At 32.3% G+C, this 12,474-nt stretch overlaps 1 protein-coding gene across 1 annotated transcript; it reads left to right on the top strand.

Moving 5' to 3' along the window:
• Positions 1 to 5,018: 5,018 nt before the first annotated feature.
• LOC112521224 (cysteine proteinase inhibitor B-like) lies at positions 5,019 to 5,815 on the top strand. The gene has a single exon (XM_025129951.1). It carries the CDS (start codon positions 5,139 to 5,141, stop codon positions 5,517 to 5,519), a length of 381 nt encoding a protein of 126 aa, XP_024985719.1. The 5' UTR covers positions 5,019 to 5,138; the 3' UTR covers positions 5,520 to 5,815.
• The last annotated feature ends 6,659 nt before the right edge of the window (positions 5,816 to 12,474 follow it).

Raw genomic sequence — 12,474 nt, 5'->3', positions numbered from 1 at the left:
CACATATATCATATAAAATATATTAATAAACTTATACATCAGGTACATGATGGATCAAGGGTATGGTATAATACCCGACCCCGACCCTAACCCTCCGGTTTGTATCTACCGGAGATCCTCAGTCTTGTGACCGGTATCCCCATTTCCGTTCGAGTCGGAACAAATCATGATCCTTTGTCAAAAGGGATAATTGGGACTCGTCTTTTGGTTTTATGCGAATTCGAGATCCGTGACCCAAATTATGCATTTTCTGTTACAATTGTTTATATTATATTATATATATATATATATATATATATATATATATATTATCTTTTATGGTTTTATTGTAACGTAAAAGACACCTAATATATTAAAATATTGTCGTAAATTATGCAATCATGTCTTCCAACAGTAAAAAAATTTTAATGAAAATTTGAAATATTTAAAATCATATAAAAGTAGGACAACAATATATATTTTAAACCTAAATTGCATAAAAAAGTAACGTATTTTAATTTAATTCTTATTTTAAGTAACATATTTTTAAAATTTTCATTTTGATACCTAAGATGTAAAATTTTAAGCATTTAAGTACTCGGGTAACTGGTAGAAGTATTAACCGGTTATCATACTGATGTGATATCCGATTAATATGAATCAAGTTATAATACGTTATTTTTTTATACAATTTATTCTATTTTAAAAATAAGAATATAAATTTTGAATTTAATATATCGTGTGACGGAAGTATTTGTTGATTATTAAGTTAGTGAAATAAAAATATTTAGCAAGTGTAATAATTATTATCAATCTGTTGAATTTTACTCTTTATGGTAAAGATAATATTTGCGTTATCAGGCATCTTATGCGTAAGAGACTGTTTGGTTTGCAAGATTATTTTTTAGGGAATCAGATTTCACAGAGGAATTTGAATTGGAATGAATTTGAAATAATTGGTCTGTTTGGTTTGTAGAATTTGGAATTGAATTAGATTCAATTATTTATAAATAATTTATACAAAAAATTATAAAAATAATTAAATTACATTTTTATTGATCGATTATTATAAAATAAAATATTTTTAACATTTTTAAGACCTTATTTCATATAATCTTATGAAATCACATGAAATTACGAGCACCTCTTAAGGATTTCAAAATCCTATGTTTGTAGGATCTCGATTAAATCCTAAGATTTCAAATTTGAACAATGTAACAAACCGAACATGAGACTGTAATAGATCTGAACTCCAAATCCCTCTAAATCCATTCCATTCATGTAACCCAAACAACCTCTAAATAATTGGATTTTTTTCGTTATTATTTATTCTAATATATTAAAATAGAACATTTTAATGATTCGTTTTAAATCTATGATATAATATTACAATTGAATAACTTATTAATATGTAATTTTATATTTAACAACTAGTTTTTATCAAACCTAATTAATTTATTAGAACACTTCTAACAAATATATCAGTATATGGAGTGAGTATGGTACAGTTAGGGATGGTGATTTGGCCCGACCCGGTGGGGAACCCGGTTCACCCGACCCGGACGGGGACGGGGATTCCCCGCTAAAACGGGTACCGGGGCCGGGGCCGGGTATTATATCCCCCGACCCGCCCCGCACCCGGTATTTATATAAATATTAACATTTTGATTATTTGGGCTTATAATTGATATGTGCGGCCTGTTGGACTTATGGACTTGAGCTTTGTAATTGATATGTCCAAATTTCAATCCTCTTCTACTCTTCTTGACTAGATATGATGTAATTATATTAACACTTGTTTTAAATTTTACATTTCTTTGGATTATTGTTAATKTTAYAATTTTATTATTTTTATTAGGCAAGACTAGATATGATGTAATTATGTTGTTATGTTGATCATGCTTAAAAAAAACTTATTAATTTTTATTTGACCGCGTGTTGACCGGGGGTTGACCGGGGGTTGACCGGGGTTGACCGAAAGTTGACCGGGGCCGGGGATTGCAAACCCTGCCCCATCCCCGCCCCGTTGCCATCCCTAGGTACAGTATCATGTTTTTTTTTCCTATATACCATGTACCAACTAATTATATTCGTACGTAAATTTTTATACCATGTACCAACAACTATATTTGCTACCAACTAAATTGGTATGAATTTTTTCGGTTGGTACATGTTGGTACGGCATTGTACCAACATTTCAAAAGTTGATATTAGAAATTTATTTAATTTGATATATTTATCAACTAAATTTAGATGCACTAAAACTATCGAGTATTCACATAACATGTTCATATGTGGTGTACCACTTATCCCTACTAATACAAACGGCCATTGAGGAGCGTCGATGGACCGTGGATAGGGGTGTTCGCGGTCCGGTTTGGGCGATTTAACCCCTCATACCACAAACCAAACCGTAATGGTAGTTTATAAAATTTTCAAACCGAGCAATTTGACATCAAATGCCAAGACCGATCAAACTAGACCACGAAAATATTAAACTTAAAAAACATATATAATTTTAGATTAAATATCCATTTTAACAAAATAAAATATCTAAACAAATAAATGTAATAATTAAACAGTTCTTGAGTACAAAGTTGAAGCAATCAAAAGTACAAACAAATAAATATATAATATATATTAAAAAACAAACAAATTAACAAAGTTACAACTCCACTATGAGTATTGAGTAACAAAATCCACGACTTCACAACCTTTAATGGTTTAATTCTCGAGTCTTGAGTTCTTGACCAAACAAAATAGAAGTCAAATCTAAGTTGGTTGAATCACTTGGTTGATGTCTTGATGATGTGCACCGAAATCAAACCATGGATTAGAAAGATCGATAGATTGATAGAAAACTTGAGGGATTTCGAAATTTGGAGACCGTTAATATCAAATGTGTCGATATGTTTAATGGTTTAATGGTTTTAGGCGCCGATTTTGATTATGTTTGATGTTAGACTTAAGGATATATTTGGGTCATAGCCCATAAATTAAAAAATTTGGGTTTGCTAATACTAAAATAGATAAATATAAATACACACACACACACACACACACATATATATATATATATATATTTGGCGGTCGGTTTGGTCCAAATCGCCTAAAAAAGATTCCGGACCGTAGATTGGACCAAACCGTCCGGTTTTGCTATTTTCCAAACCAAACCAAACCGGACTGTCAGACCGCTCAAACCGCCAAAAACGGTTCGGTTTGACTTGATTCGACCGGTTTGAACGGTCCAACGTTTTTTTTGAACACATCTAACCGTGGAGATGTGGACTAGTTACTAAGGTTGTTAGGATTAGACCAATGAATTCAATCAAAATTTATATGTATCCATCCATATTATATTATAGCAAAACTTAAAAGAAGATAATTTAAATTTTAAAATCAAAATATGTTGTATTATTAAATAAACTTTAATTGTTAAAAAATCAAGTCGGTACGGTACGGTACGAGATTACCGTGTTACAAGATTTCCTAATACTATGTATCAACCAAGTTTAGATCGTTGACACGATACTAACAACCAATTAGATCGGTACCAACTAAATTGGTACGAGAATCAGTTGGTTTGTCTTGTTACAAAGTTGACATCCATAAACAGGTATGCTATATTTTTTCCCCATTGTTTCAAATTTGGAGATTTATCTATTATATCTCTTTTTTTGTTTACATTCTAGAGCATGATTTAACATATATGTTAAAACAAACTTTTCTTAAATCTTTAAATTTTTCTAAATTAATATAGCTGTTGAAAATGCTATTAAATAACAGTTAACATATCTAACCAAATGGCTTTTGGTCTAGCGATATGTGAGTCTTTGACCTCCTAGAAGATCAGAGGTTCAAACCTCACAAAATATGATGAGGGTGTGTGAGCTTATTTGTTATATTTACCGTATAGAAATATTATATACTTGAAAAAAACATATCAACCAATAGGGTTGTACAAAAAACCGTCAACTCGTGAAACCCGTCCAACCCAACCCGCTAACAACCCAATTAAATCCAACCCGTCAAACCGCTAACCCGCCAATTAGAAGGGCTAGCTCAACCCGCCCAACCTGCCGCTAATATATAATTTTTATAAAATTATATATATATATATATGTTTATTATGTATATATATATATATATATTATTAATGTATAAATTTTATATAATTTTTATTGATATTATTTTTTGTTTCATTTTAGCTAAACGTATAGGTTACCAAAAGAAATTCACAATCAAAAAATGATGACAATAATCTAATTAATAAGGAAAATTATTGATTTTTTTGCAGCAACAACAATGAATGATATTAATAGAATTTGATGGACGAATCCATCAATCTATAACGCTTTTAAAGAGATATATTAAAAAAATGTCTTATCTAAAATAGTTACAATATGTTTATGAGATGATTTTGGACGTCTTAACAAATTCTATGATGCTTTTAAAATAAAGTGTTGTATTATTTATTTTATATAACACGACTTGAAAAAGCGTCATATGAACATAGATGTCTTATAAATAGATGAGTTTACGGGACACTTCTCAAAATGTTTCTATAAAATAACTAATACGACATTTTATTTAAAAATCACTCTAAAACACTTGTTGAAACGTCGAAAAACATCTTATAAAAACCTATTGTAACATTTTTAGATAGAACGCTTTATAATATGGTCTATAAACTTAATTTTTTTGAATTATTTCATTCGTCAAATTACGTAACTACTAATCCGCCAACCCAACCCGCCTCAACCAGCAAGGCTTAGGTTGGGTTATACTTTTGAATGAGTGAGTTGAGATTTTTCCAAACCGTCATAATTGAATTGAGTTGTAAAATTGTTGTAACCCGACCAACCCAACCCGCAAACACCCCTATCAACCAACAATTTTAATTAATAACTAATTTATCAGTCAACAATTAATTTATCAGTTAACTTGTATAAAAATATTCGAATATCCGGGTTATTTTACATCCCTATCCGATCCGGATGAAACCGGCCCCAAAAATCCGCGTCGCATAGTCTAAATCAGCCAACAAACTCCGTGCCTGTAGTTTTCCGAAAACACACGCCGCTGCCTATATAAACCAATTCCTCCCTTCAAATCAACCCAAATTTCGCATATTTTAGCCTATAAATCTTCAATTCGCCATGTCCAGAAGCACGATCTTAACCTTCTCCCTCGTGATTTTCTTCCTTTTCGTCTCGAGTTGTGTCGTGAATGGAATTCCAGGAGGTAGGACGAAGATAGAAGACGTGAAGACGAACAAGGAGGTTCAGGAACTAGGAAGTTATTCGGTGGATGAGTACAATAAGTTACAACGAAGCCAGAAGGGCGGTGCCGGAGATCTGAAGTTTTCGAAGGTGGTGTCGGCGGAGTCGCAAGTGGTGTCGGGGATCAAGTACTACTTGAAAATCGAAGCGGTGTCGAAATCGGGGGTTTCGAAGATTTTCGATGCGGAGGTGGTGGTTAAACCATGGATGCATTCAAAGCAGTTGCTGAATTTCAAACCTTCACCGGCGAGGAAATAGGGTAATCTATGAATTTGTTCTGTTTCTTCAGAATCGTCGAGATCTGTTGAGTAATGTTCTTGTTGTGACTTGGTTTTATAAATAAATCTATGGATCTATCGAATTATTCGAGTATTCACGTTGAATATGAAGATTAGGGTTTAAAGCGTCGATCTGAAGGTACCGACCGATACCGTTGTCCACCATGGCCATCGGTTTCAATGGCGGCAGGAATGTTGTTTTATTTATTTCTGTGTTATTTTATTGTATGTTGTTTGGAGTTAATTTATTAATGTTTGAAGAATGTTGTTTGGTTAGTTTTTCTTTATTAAATTAAAGCTGTATATATGGATTAATTTATCTGTATAGTTAAAGAACGTTTTTGTTTGAGAGAGTTTTTTCATAGATGAAATAAGCCTGTTTTTTTAATTGAGATGACAGGTTTCTACAAAAATACTTATCAATTTATTATAAGTTAAAATTGTTTAACTTCTTTAAAAACTCATTATTACCGGTTTGGCACCGGTATAAGTTGTTTATCCAAACACTCAAAAATGCTTATTACATGTGTCATATTGAAATAAGTCAATAACTTATTTTTATAAGCAATCCCAAATATCACTTTATTGGTCATGAAATGGCGTAACATAAACGCTTTTTTATTATGTATCACTAATATGGTAAAAGTAAACAACATTGCTTACTGGAAAAGAATATCAACTAATATAAAAGGACAATAAGAAGTGTCTTTTCAGGGTTGTTTGTTTATCTCTTAATAGTTCTATTAAGATAATTTTATAAAACGTTAAAAGGTGAATCTTGTTTGACAAAAAAAAGTTGTATCTTTGGTTTCAAAACCATCTGAATGATTTTGTATCATGGGCCTTCCTGCCTTAATTTCATTGTAAACAATTAACAAACAATTATATTTCATTTTATACTATATCATGAGAGCCTATTAATCATTTTACATCAAATCATTTAACAACTGTCAAACAATCCATTTCTCAATAAAACATAATAAAGGTTTAATTAAGGATCCGTTTGGTTTGCAATATTTTTTTAAGGATTTGGATTTCATTGAAAGATTTGTATTGGAACGGATTTGAAATTATTAATGTGTTTGGTTTGTAAGATTTGAAATGAAATTTAATTTCATTATTTATAAAAAAAATTATAAATAAATAGAAAAATAATCGAATTACATTTTTACTAATCGAATATTACAAAATAAATGTTTTTAAAAAACTTTAAACCTTATCGCATATAATCCTACGAAATCACGTGAAATCCATAACACTCCTTAAGAAGTTCAAAATCTCATGTTTGAAATATTTCAATTAAATCATAAGATTTCAAATCCGGACAATCCAACAAACCAAACATGAAATTAAAATAAATTTAAAATGTACATCCCCCCAAATCCATTCCGTTCCTTCAAACCAAAGCGTTTGACATATTTTTGTTCTAATAAATTATTCAAAAATAAAATATAATAGGAAGGCATGTTAAATTCTCTAAATTTATAGCAAACTTTAAAATGAGAGAAGAATGAGTTTTCTATAAATGTTAATAATATTAAATATTTATAACAGATTAATAATATTTTATAAAATTTATTGATCAACAGACGCGCGTTTTAAAGTACACCTCAAAAAGAAAACAAAAAGGGTATTTTTGGAAAACAATATGGTTAATCGTATAATACCATATCAAATAATAGACAAATCATGACAACACGATCACGTTCTTCTTTCTTTCCACCACCATTGGTTCCATGACGTGTTTCTAATTTAGTTCGAATACCTGTAAAACACAAGCAGTCGTTTGTACGCAACTACATTTATTTAACTTAATCATATCAATACGAAACCTCTCAAACATTAACCATCCTGTTTTCTTTCTTCCATCAACTGGAAACATAAACCATAAATCAATCACATGGTAAATTCGTGAGAAAAATAAGAAAGTGAACGAACCATACGTCCACATTGGTCAGTTCTGATAAGAACCCAAGAGCATACTGCAACACAATCGATCCGACAATCAACAGATCAGTTATTTATGACTGAGGAATGAAGAAATGAACAACTAAGACTTAACCCATCCAGAATTTCAGTTATGCTGTGTATAATCCCATACTGTATATATCAAGTAGTACTGAAATACGTGAACGTACAAAATGCTGTGAAAAATGTTCTGTCATGAAGGATGTAATAACGATGATTAGTTTGATGGTTGAAAAAATGAATATGTCCTTACTTTACAAGTCTCGGTGGAGATAGATATAATACATATTGTATTGGTTGAAACATAAACCATAAATGTGCATAAGATGCAACGATTCATAATTGTACAACCAGCAAACCATGTGTGACCATAATCTTTCAATTATTATAATTGCGTAGTGATTGAGCTGACATGATGATTCTCGGGTCCTACAGTAAATAAGTTTACTGGTATTTGGGAGTAACGGGTGATGGTTGCTTGTATTCCTAAGTTTCAAAAGCTCTTCATAGTGAGCAACTAAGGTAGAAACACATATGTGCATGTGATGATCAAACCGACATAGGATGGGTATGGCCCACACAAGAATATGAGATCTCATAAAGGATTTTATTTGCAATCATGTTTACATGTAATAAAATTACATGAAAAAGTAATGTACTTTAACTTGATTCCTATTTTTGGTAACGTACTTTTAAAACTTTCATTTTGGTACATAATATGTAAAGTTTTAAACATTTAAGTACTCGGGTAACTGGTTGAAGACCAATTTTATATTTAAAAAAAATCATGTCACTAACCACGTCTGCAAATGATATTGAGTTGTATATCACATCACTCGTCACATTAGCATGATAACTGGTTAATGCTTCAACCAGTTATCTGAGTACTTAAATGTTAAAAAAACTTTACATCTTAGATATCAAAATGAAAGTTTTGAAAGTACGTTACTCAAAATATGAATCAAGTTAAAGTACCTTACTTTTCATGCAATTTGCCCTTGTAACATATGTAAGGGTGTTGATCGATTGAAATTCAGTGGGTGTAAGTGTATTTGATCCGACCTAATTATCTATTGGATGTTGGATTGCTGTTTGATCCAATCAAACTAACATTCCACATCTTTTTCAATTATATCAAAGGGACGATTGGATCAGATTGGTTTCATCAATTGGATATTATCATCGATTATCAACTGGACTGATTGTTATCCATTCAATATTATGATTAAGTTTTCAACTGATTAATTCACAATTTCAACAAATTATTCACAAGTTTTTTTTCCGGAATTTATTAAAAGAACACTACATACAGATATAAACTAAAAGTAAAAAAATCGTAAAATATAATTAATTATACAATATATTTGGATTAGACGAGTTCGATTTTATTGGATTCCGGACTACCATCCAATAAGCGACAGATCCAATTTGGAGTAGGTAAGGGAATAGGACAAGGATGGGGCGGGACCCTGATCTCCATCCTCATCCCCGGCCCTCAATCTTCGTTCTCGTCTCAACGGGGAATATGATCATATCCTCGTCTCCGTCCCCAACAAGGAACAAGGATCCCCAACGGGAAGTTTTAGATATGTTTTTCCCGTTTATGTGAAATATTTTGAACCAGGTGTGTTAAACACTACAATCGATACAAAATTGGTCGATGTCTCTTCTCAGGCGGAGTCAATGTGGCAGAGCTGACAAATGAGCATTTTTCACAATGGATAATCACAAAAATAACCAACATCAGAGTTCACGCGTATCACAAGACGAGCAACTTTTTCCAAATCATTACATAATAACCAATTATTTCACAAGAACCCACTTTCTTACAAAATGTACTATTTGACTTTTTTATATTGTTTGTGATCCCACTTTCCGAGAACCATGCAAAATTGAGGTTTTTGCCCAGGGAAATTGATTGAAATAGTCATTTCCATCAACCAAATTCACTTTTTAGCCACTTTTCAAAGTCTCTTCCCAAAAGAGTCGGTCTTTACACAGATGCTTTATGCATGTAGAGAACTGAAGTGGTAGAGTGCGGAAGGGGTGTTGGTCTCGGTGGTCTTGAAGTGGCTCGAACTGACGACCTATGTACAGAAACATCAAGACATAACATTCATTTGTCAGTTAAGCTGGTCTTCAAAGTTTGTTGACATCTGGTTTGGGAAGGCTACGATGGTGTAACGAGGGTAGAGTGTGGAAGGGGTGTTGGTCTCGAAGACCTCGGGAGAACTGATGAAATGCTTTTCTCGGAAATAGAAAGGGTAGAGAAGTCTACACAGAAGAAAGGATCGAGAATGACAGAGTGCATAAAGATTGGTCAGGACGTGGGGGTGAAGACGGATTAGACCGCTTGACATCTTCGGTTTTTGTGTGCAACCCAAACCCGACATTCCACGTCCACACTGAGTCCTTCGTGACTGTGGCTCGAAAAATCATACCTACATTGCTCGATGAAGATGTATACCGTAACTTACGATAGTAAACAATATTTTTGGTAATTTATGCAAATTTGGAAATCAATATTCAAAGTATTATGGTTCATATTATCTTTTAATAGTCGGTAAAACTTCATTATTAGTTGATATTTCTTTCGTTTTTCTTTCATGTTTTCTATTTATAGTCTTTACTTTAAATTACTTTTTTGTTTACGGGAAACTGATTCGAAAATCCATGATTACTAAGATTTGATTAGTTATTAAATTAATGGGTTGTTTAGCAATTCACGTTATCTCGCTCGAGTGAGCGCTTTTCAAGTCGTATTACTTTACCGGATGAATATGACAAAGACCAAAAATCTTATTCGGTAAGAGCGAACGACCAAGAGTCTTACCCCGGTTAATGTTTACCGGGTAAATTTTTGCATACAATGCCGTTTTCATGGACTAAAATTTTACCCGATAAGGTAAGTGAGTGTTGAATTTTACTGGTAAAGACTTGAATCATCTCCAACAAATTCTGAAATTTTTCTTCAAAATAGAGAATCAAAACTCAATTTTTTTATAGAAAATTACATTCAACTTCAATAGATTCTTCATATTTGAAATTACAATATTGATTATGTCATTAAAATATTATTTTTATTTCATAAACATTTAATCTCAATGTATTTTGCTCGTGATAATATAATAAAAAAATTGTTTATCTCTAATGATAATCATTTTTGGTGAGTTTTTTATGTTTGAAAATTTTCACTCTCTGTTGTGTTTTCTTTATTTTAGAGAAGGTTTTGGGAAATCTGTTGAAGCAAAAATCGTCAAAATCTTCATTTTTTTCATTTTTGAAAATATGTTGAAGATGCACTTACTGATTAACTGTTTGGGTAAATGACCCCTTATTCGGTCAGCTACACATGACTGTTTGATAGTGGCTTTATGATATTAAAAGTGGCTTATTTAATAAGCTTATAAACGGGAAACTTTATGTAGAAAACCATGTTTTTTTTTCTTAAACATGTCTATTTTAATTAAGAGTAAACTGCAATTTTGGTCCTTATGGTTTATACGAATCACCGAAAGTGGTCCATAGACTTCAATAACTAGACTTTTTTTTTCCTGTTAAGTTAGGGGTATCTTCGTATTTTTTACTTTTACAAGGATAAGTTATACAATTTTGTTAAAGCACATGGACATAATTGTAATGTACTCTAATTTATGTTGACATTATATATATAGATCGAAGTTCAAATGAGAACACCTCCATTTTACGAGAACGCAATAACACCCTTATCACATGTGATAATACGCGTGAGGGGCCCCTGTGATGTGCGGACGACGTGTTCTACGACTTACGTCATGCCAAAGATTTCTGCGTCTATGATTTAGCATCACATGTGATGGTCTTGATGAAATATAGTATCATATTAACAACACCCTTATCACATGTGATAATACTTGTGAGGGGGCTTAGTGGTGTTAGGGCGACTTGGCCCACAACCAATATCGCATTGAAAATCGCCCGCGTCTCTGATTTTATATCACATGTGTATCATGTGTGATAGAATAATAGTATCACATATGATTGTATAAAGTAAAAAGGTGTTCTCGCGTTCTCGTAAAATGAAGGAGTTCTCGTTTGAACCCCTCTCTCTCTCTCTTTATATATATATATATATATATATATATATATATAACATACATACGCAATACAAACACATGGTCCATCACCGGCAACCATCTCCGGCACCCTCCAGCATAGGGGTGCTCATGGTTTGGGTTGAAGACATTTGAACAACTCAATCTAATGCTTGCGGTTTGAAAAATCTTAATCCAACCCAACCTAAACCAAAGTGCAACCCAACCCAACCCAAATTGTACGGGTTGGTCGGGTTGGTACTTTGGTATATTAAAATATTTTTCTAACCTTGAATATGTTATTTATCTACTCATAAATTTTTTCATCATCAACCATTTGATACAACTTATTCATACTTCTTATGTATATCACATTCAATTAATTTTCTCAATTTACATGTATATGTTTCACTATCACTTAACATATATAGAAATGTGTTATATAGAAATGTTAATAGATTAAAAATATGTATATATGGAGAGCGTACATGATGGTGTAATTGTCTAATGTATATATTAATAAAAATTTAATAATCGTATTAAATCCAATAAATAAAAGGATATAGGGTTCATTGGGTTGGGTTCAAATAAGAGTAACCTAATATCAATCTAATACCTATGATTTGAAAATTTTACAACTCGATCAAATATCGGTTTACTTCGGGTTAAGTTATTTCGCATTAGGATGGGTTGATCGAGTTGTCGGTTTTTTGAGCACCCCTACTCCAGCACCCTCTGACGACGACTACAACACCACCTCCAACACTCTCCATCCCTCCTCGTCCCCTTTGCTTTTCTCTTTCTGACTAGCACAACAGCACCTCCTCCTCGCGTTTCTTTTTCGACCAACCTACAACAACCACTTGCAACTTTGACCAACCCCCCCCCCCCCCC

Source organism: Cynara cardunculus, assembly GCF_001531365.2.
Source record: "Cynara cardunculus var. scolymus isolate 2C chromosome LG 11, CcrdV1, whole genome shotgun sequence".
NCBI classification, from domain to species: Eukaryota; Viridiplantae; Streptophyta; class Magnoliopsida; order Asterales; family Asteraceae; genus Cynara; species Cynara cardunculus.
Note: the sequence above shows the minus strand (reverse complement) of the source record. Positions and strands in the feature narration are given on the sequence as shown.

Excerpts from the sequence above, each read along its gene's own strand:
- LOC112521224 (XM_025129951.1), top strand. The coding sequence starts at position 5,139 with ATGTCCAGAAGCACGATCTTAACCTTCTCCCTCGTGATTTTCTTCCTT.